This window comes from Sinocyclocheilus rhinocerous, unplaced genomic scaffold, assembly GCF_001515625.1.
Source record: "Sinocyclocheilus rhinocerous isolate Xijiao unplaced genomic scaffold, SAMN03320098_v1.1 scaffold1267, whole genome shotgun sequence".
Lineage (NCBI taxonomy): Eukaryota > Metazoa > Chordata > Actinopteri > Cypriniformes > Cyprinidae > Sinocyclocheilus > Sinocyclocheilus rhinocerous.
In genome coordinates this window covers 41,136-62,576 of record NW_015661278.1, presented here as the reverse complement: position 1 = coordinate 62,576, position 21,441 = coordinate 41,136, and the positions used below count along the sequence as shown (strand labels likewise).

Here is a 21,441-nt window from a genome sequence, read left to right as displayed (position 1 = left end):
TGTTTGTGGGCGGGCAAGTTGGCGACGTAGAACGTGGGCAGACATTATGCAAATGTGTTACTTTGTGACGTAGAGCCGTAACAGAATAAGATTAGAATTCCTGACGACTCGTTTAGGCGATTGCGAGCCGACTTTTTTTTTTGATAGACAACTTTATTTATCGCGCACTGTCGGCTTCACAACTTTGCAGATAGTTTATGTTCACATACAGCTACATGACACACTGCATGAAAGGTAATATTCGAAAAGGCATAATAGGGGCACTTTAATACCAGGATACTGTGAAAATTGTATCAGCTCGTTGTAAACAAATGCTGTGAGCAAGTAAACATTGTTTTAGAGGGAATTATATTTTTCTCCTTGTGCAGTAGGATCTGAGCATGTTTGTGTACGGCCCAGCAGTGGTATTAGGATATGGTGTCTGGAGTTTGTTCAGTTTATGTGGTTTTGGTTTCTAGCAGTGGGAATCTTTGATGTTTGAGAGTGAACGTTTTTTTGAGGTTTTGTAGGTTAGTCTGGCTGGAGGCTTTTCATGATCCAATTGTCACAAAATGCAAGAACTTGCTGCTGTAGTTAAGAGTATCCATGATCCAATATAACTACATAACCAGTGTATTATTCTTACTTTAAAAAGAATAAAATAAACAAACCTGAGCTTTACAAATATGCTTTAATGAAAAGTGAAGCATGATGTATTTAAAACCTTTAGAAAAAAATAAGACAATTTACCAGTGATTTTTTTTAATGAATAGTATGCATAAAATGTCCCTACTACTTGACAGATAGTTGTTCTGAGAAACCACAACATCTCAGTGAAAACCCTTAACTCTGTATGCAGCAAAAGTTAGTCTGTTTTCAAGCCGCTATTGTTTAGCCAATCAGAAGTCTTTGAGCTCTCAGTCATTTTGAGTGTTTGGGTTTTTCTGACATACATGTACTGTAGCATTGTTGTAGCCTATTGTACTGCAGCCTTTAATTAGGGAAAGATTCATACCTTTCTTGTTGACCTAATTGTTAAGCTTTTTCCCCTGCAGCACCATTCGATATCCACATCCACAATGGACTCCTTATTATGAGATGTAGGGAGTGAGACACTCTTTTAGTAATTCTGTTGGTGAGACAAAGGATTATTCTTTAGGATGTTGTTAAACAATGACGATTTTCTCCAAATTTACTTGCGGATCTCTTCACTGGTTTCCTGAGACGTGTAGAACAGACAAATTAAACCACCTGATTAAACAGGAATAATCTACTCCATGACAGTACACTCACATGTGATGAATTATGCCATTCGAGTGTGCTTTGTAGGATTAACTCCCTGTAAGAGAGTTAGTGTAACAACGTTAACATTAACAAAGGAAAATAAATTCTGTAGGTCTTCCCAGAGCACAGTGATTATTGACATTATGATGTTTCGCTCCCCTCTACTTCACCCTAGGGACTGCCATGCACCATTGTCCATGCCGTATAAAATGTGTCAAGGAATTGAACCCGCGCCGCTATTCTTTCAGTCAACAGTCAGCAGCAGGCATGGAAGAATGTGCACTTGTAATGAAATCAGTGATTTGCTGCACCTCTGTGCAGCGGGTCAGAGTGATTAAAATCTGCCACCGCTAAGGACCAGGCAAATGAACTTCACATCAACGGCACTCGCCGCATATTAATTTGATTTCCTCAGCTTGACTCATTCTGGGTCCTTGTGTCACATATTAGAACATTAGAGATGCCAGCATGTGGCATGGTAGTTACATTTGTTGTTTTATTTCAAGATTTGTTGACATAGACATTCGTCAGAGACCTGAGTCACGAGGCACAGCTGCGGTACATGATGGTCAAGGCTGTTCTCTTCCCCCAGCCTTCAGAAGCCCAAGAGTTTCTCTGTGATTTATCTAGTCCTTCTAATTAAGGGTCAAGGGTTGAGCTGGCTTGGGAATGCAAAGCCCTGCAATTAAAGTTCAGGCATATGCAGGTAATCCCCAGCTTTCGGTGGGGCCTGTTTGTCGGCCTCGGGCCAGTTGGTAGATTCCTTGTGTGAAAGTCTACTGAAATGGGTGGTTGATGGTGTAATTACTTCAGGTGATAACGTTAATGTTAATGGCATGGTCAACAACGTACCATGTGATGTAAACGAACACCATCAGGGTGAACAATGCCATTGTGTTGCCGAAAGCATTTCACCAGCCATTTACTCAGTCCCAAAACCGTTTACTTAACTTCAAGTCATTTTAACCAGTATAAATTCTAAATTCTCAACATAAAATGAGAAATTCTGAAGAATGTTCATATTACTCTTTCCATACAGTAAAAGTATATCTCGTGTCAAGCTTTAAGCTCCAAAAAGGATAAAAACTCCATAAAAGTCGTCGATATGAATTTAATTTGCACTTGGTTGGTTCAGCATTGGTTTGTGTACATTATTCCAGTGAATTATGGCTAAAATTCTGGTCTGTTCCTCACACAAAGTTCCCATAAGCTTCAGAAAACTTGAAATATTGTGCACAAATTGACTTTTATGGTAGTTTGATGGTGCTGTTTTGCCTTTTTGGAACTTGACAGCCTTTTGTTGAGTGGAAAAGAGTAAACATCTCCTTTCAAGTTCACCGGAACAGTCACAAGTTTGGAATGACATGACAATCTCATCTTGATCCCTATCCAGTTACAAATTTACCCTTCTAATGGTGCTACTTTAGAAGGTGCTACCTTCTAATGGTACTATAAGTTCTCAACCACCATAAAACTTAATGTCACCAGTTCTGCTCATGTTGGGTGGAAAATGGAGGGGGAGAAAATGTCACTGGAAATGTCATCCACTATGTCACAATGCTGTAGCCTCGGTCTGCAGTGATTCTCCATTTCACTCAGGCAGAGGCACTCCACCTCCGATCAATGCCGGGTCAGTCCATTGTCAAATACCTCGTCTGTTTCTTTTTATGAGTGCTGTCAACACACCTGACCTTTTGAGTGGATGCAAAAAATGACCCCCAGCGGTCATAAGGCAGATCTAGTATCCTGAAACTCATCTGTCTTTGGCCCAGGCAGAGGACTCCAGGGTCATGACCGCATTAAGCACTGGCAGGTGGAAAAAAAACCCTTCAGGTTGTTTTGAACGCCAAATGTTGACTTATGAGGATGTTTGTTTGGATGTGTGACAACCCTGGAGAAGTGTTTACTAGCTCGCAAGGCAGCTGTAGATAATAATGATAGCAATACAAAAAAAAAAAAAAGAAAATGATGGTGAGAGATGCTGCTTGGCTTCTGGTAGCTTGGTCCAGACATTTATTTAAAGAAGCTCTTCTCAATATGGTTCTTCAAATACAGATTGCGCAGCACCTTTATTTATGGACCGAGTACTTTTGGAGGGGTTTGATCGTAATTCAGAAAGGAGAATCACATTGGAAGATAAGCACAAAGTGTGAGGCGCAAGATGGTATGAAGCTATTTAGGTGCGATAATAAGACTCAAGTGTCTTGAAAACAAAATGGATTTTGTAAATGCTTGCCTGCTTTGGCATACACCGAATGTACAATCTTGGCCGAGTCTTTTTTTTTTCTCTCTTTTGGGAGGGACAATTAAAGCAAAATGCATCAGTTAAACATGCCTCCAAGTTTCTCAGTCCCAGAATTATCTGATCGTCACACTGGCAATCCTGCTTTAGGCACCAGTTTCTACCGTGACACCAGTAATCACTTCAGAATGAGAAGGCCACAAGATGCCACACAATTATTTAGGCTCTGTTTGTGTGGCTGAATAAAAGACACCTTCACCTGATGGATAGCCCGACTGGACACCTTATTCTTACACCTCCTGACTTGACACAAGACAGGCCCCTGGATTCTGTGGACACAGTATCCGCCACCTTCAGATCAGTCACCCTGATAGACAAGATAATGGAGTCCGATAATGGGACACCATTTCTAAGCCGAACAATGTTCATCACGACCCTTCCTGTCATCCACACAGACACATAAATACACAGTTGACAGCTTACAAGGGCTAAAGCTATGATCCAGGGCCTTGATATTATGTGCATGTCTGTGAAAGAGTGTGAAAGACAAGAAAGATGGAGGAATGAGGAGGGGTGTTGCTTTTGAAACTCTTAAGTCTCACCTCAAGCCGATCTCTGTTATACCCTGATTTGGGGCTATGAGATCTGTTCCTTCAGACTCCTCAAGGTGCGGATAGTCAAAGCTTGCTGCGGGGTGGAAGAAACTCTTTCTGGAAGAAATTCTTTGAATTGGAAAGCTTGAAAGGCGAGTTCTTGCTTCAGGACCTTAACTTGAGTTGAAAGAGGCAACCTGTAATTGCTTCAGCTGGTGATGGTAGTGCAAAAATGTCTCCCATAAAACAACCAAAAATGCAGTCGTGTGTATATATATATATATATATATATATATATATATTAGTTTTCTGAATGACACATACTTTTTTTTTAACTATGACACTTTATTATTAGCTGAATGAAAACTCTGGGGGAACTGTAAATTGTGCATTGTATCAACATTTAAGTAAAAAATACAATTAAGAATCTATTAAGTTTGTGTGTTGATTTCATGAAATGAGGTAGTGTCTCAGGATGGCTTACAGAAAGTAATAGTTTTGCCACATATTCTGACTTAGGGTTAGGGTTAGGTTTCCACAACTTTAAAATTTGTAATTTTCCATGGCTTCCAACTCAAAATAATTGTGATTTTTACTTGTTGAATGACACTTAATGACAGTTGTCATAAACATGCATAAAACCTCCTTCATATTCATGACATGTGTCATGTCATGATTATGAAGGTGTCATGTCAGTCTTATGCACATCCCTTCAAGTAAAGTGTAACCGTTTATACTTTAAAGATGGTAAAAACTGTCAAATGTTCTTGTATTAGAGACATTCTCTGAAAACAAGTCTTAATATTTTATGTAGTGTTGCTTCTAAAGTAAATTTATCTTGTTTCAAGGATTTTTAAATATTTTAAGGGGGAAGTAAAAAAAAAAGATTTTATTTATTACTGGTGGTAAATATCATTGATTTTAGATACTATACATTTATTGGGTCTCTGTTTGTGTTGTTTGATTCTGTTTGTAGCTTAGCAGTTAGCATGAGCTCTCTGACTCCTTGAGCCGGGGACAAGAAAAGTTTAAACCAACCTAATCACATTAGCTTCCATTCCTCCCTCTTTTCCCCATAACTCTTTTTCCATTCCCTGCTGCATTTTCTTTCTTCATTGCAATAACAAAATTAAAATTTAATATTCAGTGCATAAATATGCTTTGTTCTGCATTTTCTTTCCAAAATGTTCTGAGATTTCCAGAAATTGCATTCACGCTGTAAGAGCCAACATAGTTGTGTGCCAAGAGAAATATTTAGCAAAGAAACTGACAGCTTGCAAAAGAGTTTTAGGACAATGCACTGTTCAAAACAGCTTTCAATGCAAGACTACCATTCTCAGTGCAACATGAACGTTACTTTTGTTTATTCAGCTTATGTACCACTAAATACGCTGGTGTTTTTCTCTCAAAAGCACACAGTTCTCACACCCATCCCCATGTTTCTGTCCCTTATATATTTTCTTACTTAACAAATGATTTAATGGAAAAGCTTAGCTCGCCATTAAATCAAGTGAGATCAAAAGGCTAATTGAAAAAAAAAAAAGTTTGGCTAAACTTAGCTGGCTGTCGAGCAGGAAGCCCTCTTCAGAGAAAGGAATTAACTTTCAGAAGAATTCATCTGGCCTGACTTGGTCAAAGATCCCAGACCTGCGTCAAATGGACAAAAAGCTTGAAGATAATTGGAAAAAAAAAAAAAAAGCCCTGAGCGCAAGTTAAGTCTTGAAGTTTTCAAAGGATATGTTGAATTTCTTAGAAGCCTGCTAGAGCGTTGAGTGTTTAGGATGGTGTTTGTGTGTACTAGGAGCTAACTTATCGTATGATTTAAACAAATATTCGCAGTGTCACCTTTTTAATACCGTTTCATGGTCCATAATCATTATTCATGGACAGTTTATTTTTTCAGTTCACCCACCAGTTGCAGGGGGCAAACAGTGGATCTGTTTTTCTCCAAGTGTCCCATCAACTTCCCCTTATAATGTTGATGTGTTTTCCCCCAGATATGTACTTGAAATGAACATAACTTTTTTTTTGTTCACTAGCCTATTGAGGGTCATTTCAAGGTTACTTTACTGTGTTTATTGATTAAACAGAGAAAAAAAATGTCATATGAAGCCTGGGCACAGCATGCTTTTGCATGCCTTGATAATATAACTGTGTATTGCTCAGAATTTGAGTGCAAGACTTCTGACGCAGAAGATGTGACAAAGCATTTGTCAGAAAATAGAAAACGTGCCTGGGCTTTGATGGATAATGCGGGATATTGATAGCTTGCTAGTGAGGACTGCTGCAGATTAGCTTATCTGAAATTGTGTGAAGACATTTACATATTCAGGTCCCCTTTAATACTGCAATTTGACTCAAAACAAGTGGTTATTGAACACACTGGAAAATAGCCTGAATGTTGTTGGCCGTCATTGATGATCATCTGGGGTCTGATGCCTCAGCCAAGGACATTTTCATAACTTCGTAACAAGCTTTGTTCCAGGAGATAGTTCATCATTTCCTAGAGGTTGAATTGTCAAATTTCAGAGTTGCAGTCATCCTTGACTGTACATTAGGAGCACATGGGAGTAGAATCGGTACGATGATTTTATGCTAAACGGTGTTAAGTGACCGTTTTAGTGTTTGTGTATATACTCAGCATGACCTCTTCTGAGGTGAATGACTTAAATGCAGCACTCGCTGTTTCATTACATAACTAAAAAACAATGAGTATATTATGCAGCTTGTCCAAGATGATAAATGTAGTGCTGCAGCTTGCACCGACAGCTGGTGGGTGATGTGGAAGTCTATTTCTGTTTGTTTCTGATATCTGCCAGACACCACATTTTTATTATGTATATGCCAAACTGCAGCGGATTGGACGTTTTGTTTTACCACATAGTCATGCAGGATTAGGGCTGGGGGACATTGCTAAAAATACATATAGATACAGTATTGTGATGCATTCAATATGTTTCAGTATTAATGTAATTGCTGTTAAATGCTTTTTTTTTTTTTTTTTCAACCGGAAGAATCATAATTTTCATCAAACAGACATTGTTGCCAAGAAGAATACATTTTTTTAATACGTCTATCTTAACATGGAGATTCAGTTTTTTTTTTGCATCAATTAGTTTAAATGAGTTTACAATGTATTTATTTGTTTGTTTGTTTAATATTATTTGTATATTTTATATTGTATGTGAAAATAATTTTGTTGTGTAATGCTAAGTAAACTTTTTGGTAACACTAGCCTTTATATATAATGCATTATAAAAGTATTTTTAATGCATTAACTTTGGTATAATGCACCTTATATTGCATTGAACGTTCTCTCTATCTCTATATTTATTATAATATAATTTATGATAATATATTTATTTATTTATTTATTTATTTATTCATTCATTGTTACACCTTTATAAAGTTTTACATTTTAGATGTAACAAGGAATCTGCAAATATTATGATACATTTAACTTTGTTTACAATTACTTTTGAAAATATATTGATAATGTATCTTTTCATAAATAATTGTAAGCAAATTTAATCATAATATTTCTATAATATATGTGTTATACGTAAAGGCTTCAAGTAAAATTGTTACCAACTTTGTTTCCTACCAAACATTTGAACCCAGCTCAACATTGAACACACAAATTACAGTGACGCTCAACAACCATACATTTAAGAAAAAATTACATTCTATTCAATAAAATTAATATTTGAGGAAAAAAAAAAAGACAGTAGCGTTACATTAGCTCATTTAAGTAAGTATCACTTACGTCAGTAGAGCGGGATCCAAAGTCAGCGCAGCCTTGTCTCAGTGTCCATTTGATATAAGTTTCACTGCAAAAACCCACAGTAGACCAGCATTCATATTATGACAGTGTCAAAGAGACAGGCGGCAGATACAATTGCCTATGAAAGTTTGAGTAATTGACATTCAATACGGAATCACGGTGGGAAACACTCCCATCATTTTCCATTATAAGAACTGAAGGAAATAAAAATCGGGCCAACTCAGTTTAGCAACCGCAGCGACCGTCAATCTAACCACCTTATTTTCGTCTGGTTTCAGATTCCGCAGATCAGCTACGCCTCCACCGCTCCAGAGCTGAGCGATGACCGCCGGTACGATTTCTTCTCTCGCGTCGTACCTCCCGACTCCTTCCAGGCGCAGGCCATGGTGGACATAGTGAAATCGATGGGTTGGAACTACGTGTCTACGGTGGCCTCGGAGGGAAGCTACGGCGAGAAAGGTGTCGAGGCCTTCATGCAGATTTCCAGAGAAGCGGGTGAGTCAGACAAAACAATAAACAAGAAGTCTTTGAAGATAAAGTCATGAAAAACTCAAAGCAGTCTCTGCATGAGTAAACAAAATAGTTGTTAAGAGACGTATTTTGGTTGTACTAATGACAACCTGTCAGTTTCATCAGTGTTTACAGATTATATTTTTTAAAAACAAGCCTTATTCAGTGATAAATGTTTGGGTTGCTTTATTCATTCATCTCTGCAATACAAAGTTGAGTGCTTGAGACAGCTTCAAGCCATCAATTTGCAGTGTTTCCCCCAACAAGAAGTTCACCTTTCAAATAAATGAATATGTAAATAACACAATTGTCTGTTAACGGCGGGGATGTTGTGTCTCTGAGACACTTTTCACACAAATGTCTTGCAAAACAAAGTGTGATGTGTCTCCCTCATTAGTGAGTGAAGATAATTACTGGAACTTGACTTGTACCTTTTAGGGAACAAATTAGATGGTAAGGTGTAACCTTGATGAGTAATTGGGGTTGCTTAATGGAGCCTGTGGTATGTCAACAAAATAACCTCATGATTGTTTCACACTTCTTAAGAAAAGTATGAGAAGTCTTGTAGGGCTGGTTGATTTGTAAACAAATTGTTCTCTTGTGTTTTTTAATGAATTGGTGGAACTGGTTCACAAAATCAGTCGTTCGCAGTGCTCGCGGCTGTTTGGTAGGATCTGGGATGAATTGCAACAGCCCAAGCGGTTCTTCACCTCACAGAGTCATCACACTGATTTTTGTTTAATAATGAGCTTGGTTACCTTAAAGACTCATCAAACCAAAAACAAATGTATTGTCGTATTAACAAATGATATATACACCAATTTGTACAAAACTGAAAACTGACCATATTTGCGCATGCAATATATAATATACAAATTTCTAGTTTTATTATGAATGATTTGTCAGCTTGAGTCATTCAGCTTGAATCAGAATTATTTGTCAGTTATTCAAAAGTAATCTTTCAAGGACTTTCCTTTTTCGACTTCATCCTTATTTTCTTAAAGGGGTGGTTCAGTGGTATTTTTCTAGGCTTGATTGTGTTTATGGGGTGCAGTCTAACATGTGTTAATGCTTGTTTTTTTTTTTTTAAAATGCATTATTTTTCACATAATTTACCTTTATTCCACACCGCTGGTCCCTTCTCCCATAAACGCGCTGATCATTTCCTGCTTTTATGAAGCCCCTCCCTCAGAAATAGGTAGAGGGAAAGACTTCTTATGATAGATTTTGGCTCAGAATGTATGTTGGCAAAACCGACATTGCTCAGAGCTGTTTGGCAGGGTGTTTTGCTGTGGTTACTTTATGGCCACAAATTTAGGCGGATAACGAATGTTCTTTTACTGTACTTTTACTGATAGGGACATTGAGTCTCATTCATGGAACACAACAGGATAAATGCTTGGTAAAGGCTAATCTTATAACCTGCTATGTCAAATAAGAAGTTTGAATTAAAAATACAAAATGTCATATAGAAAGCTGTAAGTAACTATCTTTATATTGTAGCAGATATGGATTCTGGATTCACACAACCTCAGAGACTTTTCAGCACTCAGCAAATTCTGTTAATTGGGCTTGCTGTCCAATTTAGCAGGGAGGTGGAATTTATCTCTTCTGACAGTGCGGTGGAGCTCAGATTAGCAACATTTCTCACTTTATCACAAGTCGTTTTTCACTTCTCCTTCGTGCGAGTATTTTTGCAGACTATTTTGAAATTAAACCAAACGAAACACCTACGTCCACACCTACCTTCAGGTATTTGTCATCTTCTCTTTGCATGCCAGATTTGCCAACCACCCCGGCTTGTTCATTAATTTTTATTTATGAAGTGATTTACAGTCCACTCAGGATTTGAAGAGTGGAAACAGTTATTAATGATCCTAATTTGCGTATTTGATTATCCTGTATGAGTGGCAGTTCGCACTGTTTATCACTCTTATTGCTTTGGTGCCCAAGTGGCACAGCGCTTATCCTGTGGGAGATGAAGGAAACACTTTTTCATATGGTTGAGAACCCAACGCTGTATGATGTGGAATGCCTTCGACTTCATTATCCTCAGCTACATTATGTTTGTATGTGTGTTCATAACCGCTGACATTAAGACTTTAATGGGCTACGTTTGATTCGAATTAAATGTGCTCACTGAACTTATGTCCACTAGAGGAGAAGATACACCTGAGAGCATTTCCAAAAAGACGCATATTGAATGCCCTCGGGATGCTGTATTGAGTGTTGCAGTGGTCTGGATGTTTCATGGAATGCATTAAGGATACATTGGCACAGTCTTCATGAAAGAAATGGACAGCTGTTTGAATGACTAATCATGCATACAAATCAATGAAGATTAATAAAATTAAACCACCTTTTTCGTTGTTGAATTGATTTATTTATGTATTTATTTATTTGCAGTCGCTAAGTTGTTCTGAGTGGTTGCTAGGGAGTTCTGGGTGGTTGCTAAGGCAATGCTAGCAGCAGGGTGTTGTTATTAGATTGTTAAGATGTTCTGAGTGACTGTTAACACATTGCATAGTTTATAAGGTGTTCTGTGTGATTTAAAAAAAAAAAATTCAGTGGTTGCTAGGGAGGTCTGGGTGGTTGCTAAGGCATTGCTAGCTGTAGGGTGTTGTTATTTGATTAAGATGTTCTGAGTGGTTGTTAGGATCTTGCTTTGCAGTTGTTATGTTTTCTGAGTGGTTGTGAGTGCACTGATGCACAGTTGTTAAGGTGCTCTTTGTGATTGTTAGCATTTTGATATGTGGTTGCTAAAGAGGTGTGAGTAATTGCTAAGGCAATGCTAGCTGCAGGGTATTGCAATAAGATTGTTAGATGTTCTGAGTGGTTGTTAGGATGTTGTTCTGCAGTTGCTTAGGTGTTCCGGTTGATTGTTAGCATTTTGCTATGTGGTTTCTAGGAAGTTGTGGGTTGTTGCTAAGGCATTGCTAGCAGCAGGGTGTTATTGTAAGATTGTTAATATGTTCTGAGTGCTTGTTAGGGTGTTGCTGTGCAGTTGTTAAGGTGTTCTGTGTGATTGATACCATTTTAGTATTTGGTTGTTAGGAAGTTCTGGGTGGTTGCTATGGCATTGCTAGCTGTTGGGTGTTATTGTAAGATTGTTAAGATGTTCTGAGTGGTTGTTAGGATGTTTCTGTGCGGTTACTAAGGTGTTCTGGGTGGTTGTTAAGGCATTGCTAGCTTCAGAGTGTTTTCTGAGTGGTTGTTAGGATGTTTCTGTGCAGTTGCTAAGATATTCTGAGTGGTTGTTAGCATTGAAAGATGAAAATACTTATACACATTTTATGCAGATTCTTGTTTAATTTTCTAGAATATTGTAGTGATATTAGTATCATTTTACCTCTAATATGAGATTTAGCAATTTAGTATTCTAAAAAAAAAAAGAGAGCACTTAGTCTTTTGTTTGGAATAAAGATATTGTACCAATATATTTTCACAATAATTTCTAGGTTCTTATAGCTTTTTCACAGCTGACTTGACTGATCACACATTTTCACATTTTGCACATCATCTAGTACTTTACATCGACTAGAATTTGTCCATTGATTTTCTGTGCATCCAATAAAATTCAGGACATCCCAATAGTGTTGTTTTTGGCGGCCTGTTTTAATTTTAGTTTTTAATAAAGGTTCGTTGACGACGATATTTAGTCATAATTTTCGTTGACGAAAGCAACACTACATCCCAAGGGCTAACCTGTCCTTAATACTGCAAAGAAGTGACTTCAAGTGTTGTCTGATCTCTCATCAAAATTTCAACAGATCCTGCCGAGGATGTGATTTGGTTTAGAGTAGTTAGAGTGTTCAGATGATCTTGCCCAAATAAACACACTCATGCCTGAGATGAGGGCAGCCAAGGAGAAAACGGATTGATTCATATTAAATGAGAGTTTGTTTGTCAAGCGGCTTTTTGTGGTTTGGATGTAATCAAGCTCTGGGAGGTTGTAGAAGTGTAACAGGCTCTCTTCTACTATGAATACAATTTTTATTTGGTGAGTGAAAACTCTTGTTTCTTTCATCAGTTCCAGAAATGTTTTTTACAGATTAAAGCAAGACAACTCAAAACCCAACGCTATGATGTTAGTGTGTTATGTAGTTTTGAGTGGTTGATATCATTTTAATATGCAGTTGCTAGGGTGCTCTGGGTTGTTGTTAGGAAATTACTAGATTACCATTGCTATTGTTGCTATGACATTCTAAATGGTTTTGGCCGTATTGCTGTGGAGGTGTTCTGAGTGGTTCTTAGCATTTTGCTATGTGGGTACTAGGGAGTTCTGGGTGGTTGCTAAGGTTGTTAAAGTGTTCTTCGTGGTTGTTAGGATGTTGTTGTGCAGTTGTTAAGGTGCTGTGAGTTTTTGTTAATATGTTACCGCTTTGAGTGGTTGGTAATGCATTACTGTACAGTTTCTAAGATGTTCTGCGTGGTTGCTAAGGCATTGCTTGCTTTAGGGTGTTGCATAAGATTGTTAAGGTGTTCTGGTGGTTGTTAGCATTTTGCTATGTGGTTGCTAAGGCAATATTAGGTGCAAAGTGTTGCTTTGAGGTTGCTAGGACGTTCTGAGTAATTGTTAGGACGTTACTGTGAAGTTTCTAAGGTGCTATGAGTGGTTGTTAAGATCTTGCTGCTCTCACTGGTTGCTAACACATTATTGTGCATGTTCTAAGGTGTTCTGAGTTGTTGCTAGTGATTTTTGGTGGTTGCTAAGGCAATGTGTGATGCAGATGTTACTGTGCAGTTGCTAAGGTGCTGTGAGTGGTTGTTAGGATGTTGCTGCTCTGAGTGGTTGTTAACACATTACTGTGCCATTTCTAAGATATTCTGAGTGGTTGCTAGGGAGTTCTGGATTGTTACTAAGGCAATGCTAGTTTTAGGGTGTTGCTACGAGGAGTTAAGGAGTTCTGAGTGGTTGTTAGCATGTTGCCATGTGGTTGCTACAGGGTTCTGGGTGGTTTCTAAGGCATTGCTAGCTGCAGGGTGTTGCTATGAGGTTGTTAAGGTGTTCTGAGTTGTTGTTAGAATGTTTCTGTGCAGTTGCTAAGGTGCTGTGAGTGGTTGATAGGATGTTGCAGTTGTGAGTGGTTGTTAACGTATTGCTGTGCAGTTTCTATGATATTCTGAGTGGTTGCTAAGGCACTGCTAGCTGTCGCTATGAGATTCTTATGGTGTTCTGAGTGTTTTGGTGTAAGGATGGTGCTGTTTAATTTCTAAGGTGTAATGGGTTTTTGCTAAGCCATTGTCAGGGTGTTGCTATAAAGTTGCTAAGATGTTCAGAGTGGTTGTCAACATTTTGTTATGTGGCTGCTTGAGTGTTCTGTAAGGTTGCTAAGGTACTGTTAGCTGCAGGGTGTTGCTGTGAGGTTACTACGGCGTTCTGAGTAGTTATTATTATAATTTTGCTATGTGGCTGCTAGGGTTGCTATGACATTGCTAGGTGCAGGGTCTAGTTATTAGACAGTGTTTACAGCTGAGACACGCGCATAGAGAAATTCAAACAGACAGTGAGCGTGACTGTACCATTCACCTGTCTGCCCAATGCATTATACAGGCAGTGAGAGGCTAACATATACCCCTTATCCACAGCCCTATATTGCAGGTTTTAGGCAGGAATTGTCATTTCAGTACATCACTAATAGCAACAGTCTTGCAATTACCGCTAATTAGCCTCTGTCCACTGCAGTTTTATCCATGTGTAATGAGATCATTAAGTATCCATTAAGTAGTCCTATGATAGGACTCTGTCAGAAGTCATTGATCAATCGGTGACTTCAAAATGGCAGTGTGTTTATATCATTTCATTGCTTTTGAGATAATAATCATATCCAGGATTGGGTCATTCTGAAAGAGACAAAGATTATGTTTCAAAATTTGCCTAGACAGCATCATAGGCATGTGTTATATGTTTTGTGCTATAACACTGTTAGCTTAGCAACATGCTAATGACAAACTCTACTGGAATCAACCGTAAGTTGATTACATTTATGCATTTGGCAGATGCTTTTATCCAAAGCGACTTACATTTACATTAAAATTTTTTATAAGTTGATGCATACCTTGGGAGTCAAACCCATTATCTTGGTGTTGCTAGCACCATACTATTCTGTTTGAGCTGCAGGAACAAATCTCTCATGCAAAGATACTGTATATGCAGAGTGTTCCAAATCTGTCATCTTACTAGGCAGCTGCCTATGTAGGCAGTAAAGCAGCTTTCTATGTTTTCGAACAGAATAATTATCTCTGGCTGTATCAGTGTAAATATGCCATTCAGGAAGCACAGCATCTCATTTGGCAAGACTGCTGTCACATAATGACTACAATAGTGAAAGTGTTGACAGAAATTGAGGCCGTGGACTAAACATTAATGAGGTGGGTGTACATTTAAGTGTTGGTGCTACACTGTCACTTCTGGCAACATGAATTGTGGTATCGTATTCTTTTAGTTGCAAATTAAACATCTGCGGGGTCATTTGTAATTTTAAGAGCAGCATAAAATGATCCAAGATCATTACAAGTATAGCAGTGCATTCATTATTGAGCTTATTTTAGACCAAATATATCTGAATTCAAACTTCTTGATGTTGTTTACAACTCTGCAAGGCCCAGATGATAAAATGAACCATACCGTCTCCCTGAAATTCATCGTTATACCAAGCCACTGTCAACATAGGCATCTCTGACATGTTTTCTATCCCTAAAGTGCACTAGAGTAAGATTTTGTGGAACTCAGATGTCAGAAAAAAAATCCTAGTTTCTTAACTTTCTCTTCTCTGCAGCCGCAGGATCCAGTAGAACCTGAACATCCGATGATAAATGCTTGTGGCCTCCAGCTCTTAGAATCTTAATTGATGCTAAATTACAAGTTTTATTCTTTGCCCCCAGACATGTCTTCATGGAATGTGATCGATATTTGTTGATATTTGTCTTAATCATTAACTTGGGAACTCATTAGTGTGGGTGTCACTATCCTGGATTATTTTAAGAGATGGACTAAGTGGACCAAGATTGAAAAAGTTCCCTGCTTGGAATGAATCAATTCAGCAATAAGTGTCATCCCCAGTGGAAGTGGTCGTCACTTTAATTTCACAGTTGTCTTGCCTTAAATTCTCTTTGGAAAGTGGTAGGTTCGGTTCCTCTCAATCTCCCACAAACCACAGAGATTAGCCCGAGAGTTGCAAACTAGGACATGAAAGTGCACTGCTGTGAATTAGACCCTGGAAAGACCTTGCTATTCCTTAGTGCGTATGTAGACAGTTGCCCTTCGTTTCTGGGTTGTAATCGCTTGGTTGATTTCAGGCTTAAATCTCATAATAGCACCAGATTAAAGGAAAGTAGAGGCAGATGGCTATTAGCAAGTCAGTCACATAGACTCGACTTGGGCTCAGGTAACAATTTGGAGGCCTATGGAGTCTCGAGTTGAATGGGGAAAGCTGTTATTAAGATGTCTCTCCCCCTGTTCTTCTCAGGCGATGAACACAGCGCCAACATATCAACAAGAGCTTTTCACACAGCGAAGCCTTTCGCCAATACATTATTCATCCCCCTCCCAGAACTCTACCTTTCTCCATCAGCACCAGTGGCCCACAAATTGTACATGCAGGGAATTCTGTGCCACTATGCCCTATTTCGTGAGCCAGTACATTGGAAGCTGAAATGCCTGAAAAAGAGAGAAGGATCCACTGGGAATGAACAGATTTTTTCCCATTCCATCTCTGAAATAGACAGCAGAGGCTCAAACGGTGGATAGTGATGGACTAATGAGGTATGACTCGACCTTTGCCAAAATTGTCACTGGAGCTCCGCCCTGATCAATAGGGGTTCAGTTAAGGGCTTGTTTGATGGTTGTAAACTGAACGGTTGATTAATGATTAAAGTAGCATTGCATGGATACACAGTGCAATTGACCTGTAGACAAGACGCAGGTCAGAGTTTGTGCAGTGGGTGTGATTTTTTATTTATTTTTTGTTCCAATCACTTGGCACTTAATGGGCATCTGTCTGCTCTGGTAGAGAACCGTCACTGTAGGGTTGGGCAATATGAGCAAAATCTTATATCATGGTATGAGTCATTTTATATCACAGTAATGAGATCTATGTTTCAAGATTTTGGTGCAGAACATCTGCAGTTCCTTTCTAAAACCTACTAAGCTGTTTATGTATGCAGAATGTTAGGGTATCACTGCAAAATTGTCAGCCCTAAAATACTTTGTTTTGGCAAAACTCTAAGGTAGATTTGCATGTGGTGTGGAAAAGGAAATCCCATCATGTAAAAATGAGTGAAAAGAACAAGGTGCAATAGTCGGGCCCCGGAAGTGAAAACTCCATTTATTTTCTCCATGATTTGACTTTTTAAAGGTAACTTTGAAGGCAGATCTACTGTGGGGTACAAGATTGTTCATCGATATGCTTCTGTTGAATTTAAATGAAACATGACTGATAATTTGTTACAGCTCTCAAACTGCTTAAATATTTGTATATACATGCATATTTTGCAATAAAAGTAAAATATATGTTTCACCTCATAGGCATCTGGTTTGGTTCATGGCTTACAACACTTGAAGACTTTTAAAAAATAACAGGTGAAGTCAGAGAACATTAGAGTATCACATTTTTAGCTTAGCATCATGTTAACGCTAAAATCTGCAATACTTTAGCATATGGAAAAATTCTCACTTTTAACTAGTTGCTTATTAGCATGCCTATTATGTTTATTAGTACATAAAGCGCATATTCTATACAATATTAAACATCCCTAATCCTACCCCATACCTAAATAAACAACTACCTTACTAATTATTAATAAGGTTAAGGTATAGCCAACAGCAGTCTGCTGCTTATGCTAGCTTAGCCAAATGTTTTTGCCACTCAAACTGCTGTTGGCTATACCTCATGAAAAGTGATTAGGGTGGAACGTGTGAGGTTATACTCCTCATTTATCCCATGAATTGTCAATGTGTTAATCATCAACTCATGACTTCAATATGCAACATAGTTTGTTCACAATAAATCTTCAAGACAGCTTAACGACTCCAATCCAGCCCTCTGAACACGAAACTATGAGCCATGCATCGAAAACAAGCCTTCAGGCCCCAAGGCTTGGGTTAAAAGAGGTGTAACTCATTTTACTCGGGTGCTTTTTTTTGAAGTAGCAAATGTATTCAGGTGTGCTGCGCAGCATACTTGAATACCTGCGGCCTGGGCAAGTGCTTTAAACTGCAGGTTCCACAGTACAGCCCAGGCTGATCTCCATGACTTTAAAAGCCAGATACATTGCTGGAACAGAGGAACCGCAAATCCTACATTAATACCACAAGCTGAGGCCCAAAGACAAGCTTCAGTCTCGCTGGCTTCCTCAAACAGAATTTTTAAAACATGAGCAATGCGCCATGGGAGTTTCCCCAGTAGCCTTTTTTCCCTCCGCAGTCTGCTTTTATTCCACAGATTCATTAATCTGTAGTCGATATGAGAAGATGAGAGTTAAATTATGAGCGGTTTATATTTTCTTCTTGTTTACAGACCGTTTGTTGTCAAGAACCAGTCAGATTTAGCCTTTTGAAATCCAACATGAGCCTGAACTCTTGTAGTTTCATATCTAGCAATGCCTGAGGACTAAGTATTTTAATAAACTTTTTTTTTTTTGCGTCCATGACTAAAGAGCATTGGTGCTACAAAAGTGTTAGCATTCGGTGTTAGACATTAATTTTGACTAATGTCTTTTCCATTTTAAAATCCCCAGTCTGCTTTCTTCCTTGAGAAAACCAATTAATTTAGCTCAATTTGAAGCTTTTTTTTTCTGAAAGCATGTAGTTTCAGTTGAGTATTAGTGTTGTAGAGCAATGGCGCAGTCCAAAACAGATTAGCTCTGAATAATTCAGAAGCAGCTAAAGAGACCACATTTCTTTTAGCATTTTATGCTAGCTTACAAGCCAACTATCCCATGAGATCAAGTCTTCCCCAAGTTTAGCCAGCTGCGATGTTGTGTGCAACGTTAATGCCTTTGTGAGCTATGTTTTATTTTCCCCAAAATTTAAATGGTGGTTCTTGTTTTTTTCAAATACAAATGGTTTAAAACAGAGGCAAAGTTGTTTGTTGCATCACTAATGCATTATCATTGGTACATGTTTTTTTTTTCCTTGATTGTGAAGAAAAAGAAAAAAAAAAACTCAGCAAATGAAACACTCTTTGCACTGCACTGAGCAGATGCTCATCGACAGTTCATACAAAATTGATGAATTGACTTCACTGGGGATTTGTGTAAACAGCGTGCAAACATCATGTAGTGCATATAGATATATAGCTTATCAGAATGCACTAATCTAATTCATTAAATGCAGTTTGAAGGAGGAATATTTTAAAAAATGTGTATTTTATATATTATAATTTAAATTATTATGCTTGTAAATGTCTCCTTCAATCATTTTTAGGAAAAACACATTATTATTATTATTAGTAGTAGTAGTAGTAGTATTATTACTCTCCTTAATTTTTAAACTTGGAGCACTTGTGCTGCTTGGGGAGAAAAAAAAACAAAAACAAATAAGTGTCAAGGTCTGAAAGAACATTAGCATTAAAAAATTCAATAAGAAAAAAATTTAATTCATGTCAAGCCTTTTTTTTACTTTATTGTAACTGTCTTCGTAGTTGTATAATTATGAAAGTATTGATAGATGGTTGATCTGAATATGTATAAATTGACCCTCTGTCCACACTACGACATCAACAGCCAATCACTTCGATTTATGGATGCGATCCAACAGGAAATCAACCCCCATCTTCCATTAGTGTGCAGTTCTTACTTTTCTCTCAGTCCATTACTGGGTAATGGATGGCCGAAGTGCCCCTCTTACTTGCAATGCTCTTGTCTCTAAACTTTCACTTCATCAAGTGATGTGGATTCCTCAGTTGGATTCCCCCCGAACAGACCTGTAAAAGAGGCTGTAAAATAGATTAGCCTGTCAGACATTCTTAAGGACAAATCTATGAGTTCCTAATGGCACTGATGTCAGGGTGCATGCTGGGAGACTGGGAGGAACAGTGCCTTTCAAGGCAATATTTATTGCTCTGGAGCTGAAGTTGTAATGGCATATTAAAAGTAACAAAAGTGCTGCTAAAGTGCTAGGCTGACAGGGTCGTGCATTGCAAAAATGGGTTCTCTTAATCAGTATTTTCAGTGTTTCGTTTAAAAAACCTAAACAGCCTTAAAAAAAAGTTTAGACATAGTTCTGTTCAAATCCACTGTGCTGTAAAAAGCTGACATAAACTTAATTCAAGATACATTCTTTGAAAACAAGTCTTAAATACATTAGATACATTTACTTGCAACATAAAACCGTATAAGATATTTAGGATGTTTATACTGGAAAATAACACACACACACACACACACACACAAATGCTGATTAACAAGATTTTTGCAGTGTTTAATTTTATGTTTGCTCTTTCTTGCTAATAAAAGGTAAATTTTCATGCATGGATTGGTAGCGCTTTCATTTTTCGCACTTTGCAAGCTGCGGTATCAACAATGGAATATATATTTGCTATTATTAGTTCTTAGCAGTCTAGTAGATTGTTTTCATTGTGAAGTGTTCATTGCTGCTTCTCACGTATGGGATATGACCTTTCCAGCTCTCCCAGAGTCCCTCGAGCTGTGTGGGTAGTCAGAGATTTTGTGCCCTAACAAATGGAAATATGGCCATTTTTTAGTGGCTCCGTATAACGCGTTATTTGTTTCACGCTTCGGGCACACCCCTAACCCCGCCCCGCTCCCCGATGTCATCGTCCATCACGATGTTTCACTGTAGACATCGTTCGATGCCAATTTGGTAGACATCGCCCAACCCTAGTATGTATTTTATTTTTATTTTTTTCTGAGATTGCAAGAAAAATGTCACCAAACTGCACTATGGGAGAAGACAAAAGGTCAGAAGTGACCCACAGCTGTCTTTTGGTTTGGCGCTGACGGGCTGGTTGGGAACCACGTGTGTTAGATGTACTGATGGCCTTTTCTTTATACGTTCAGTTGATGATGGAAGAGATTTGGAAGAAACTTCTTGCCAGTTCTCAGCGGTTGCAAAGTTACTGACAGTTTCTATATTTCCAGCTTTGGTTTTTGCAGAAATGCCCAGTACAGCGGGCCAGGGGTCCTCAAAGATCGAAATAGCGAAGATTTATTTTTTCCATGTTTTTAATGTTGGTGCTTGAGGTATTTTCAGTTTGGAGGGTTTTTTTTTTTTATATCTAAAGCTACCCTTGTTAAAAATAAACACTTTGTTGAATGTACACTTGTAATGTATTTTGAACCTTAAAAGTCTATAAAAAAACAACACAAAACTGTACTTTCAAACAATGTAATATTAATCAAATAAAAGTTTTATTAAAGAGAGACACTTTCATGATTCTTAACACTTTTAAAAGTGCAATTTGTAATGTAGTCAAATTAAATTTATTACTTTAAAGTTCATTTTAAATCATTGATTTAATATTTTGCCATACTTTAATGAAGTACACTTTTTGACGTGTTGACTCTTTTATCTGTAGTGTATGTGATATTTAATATAAAGTTAATATATTTTATACATATATACAACATTTTGCAAATATGTAAGACATGACATTCACGTTTGAATAGAAATTACATTAAAGTATATTTTAGTTTTCCATAAATTATTGTTTTAACCAAAGTTCGAAAACAGTAGAAATAATTATGAAATAGGGAAATAAGTCCTATTTAAGTGGGTCAAAAAGCACAAAAGTTCAGCTGATTTTATTATTTTTATATTATAAAATAATAATTTAAAACTAATAACTAATAAATGTTAATTTAACTGCAATTAACATTCAGTTGAATATTTAAAAATCTTAAATATGTTTTGTGTATTTTTCAGCTAATTGTATTTAAACAAATATTTGCATTATACATACATACATTTTCATTTAATTGCAATTAGCGTTCAGCTGAGTGTCTGTAAACCTTAAATATTTTCTCATATGTATATATATGTATATATAGCGGAAAGTATTCAGACCCCCTTAAATTTTTCACTCTTT

The 21,441-nt window shown here is 37.6% G+C and overlaps 1 protein-coding gene across 1 annotated transcript in view; it reads left to right on the top strand.

Annotated features, from left to right (window-relative positions):
* The window catches only part of LOC107726269 (metabotropic glutamate receptor 7-like), a gene marked incomplete at its 3' end in the record, with an annotated part of 108,100 nt that overhangs the window by 60,143 nt on the left and 26,516 nt on the right, over positions 1 to 21,441 (top strand). Inside the window, exon 2 of the mRNA XM_016535801.1 lies at positions 8,161 to 8,377. Within this exon, the coding sequence (XP_016391287.1) occupies positions 8,161 to 8,377 (217 nt within the window). The remainder of the gene's footprint in view (positions 1 to 8,160; positions 8,378 to 21,441) is intronic.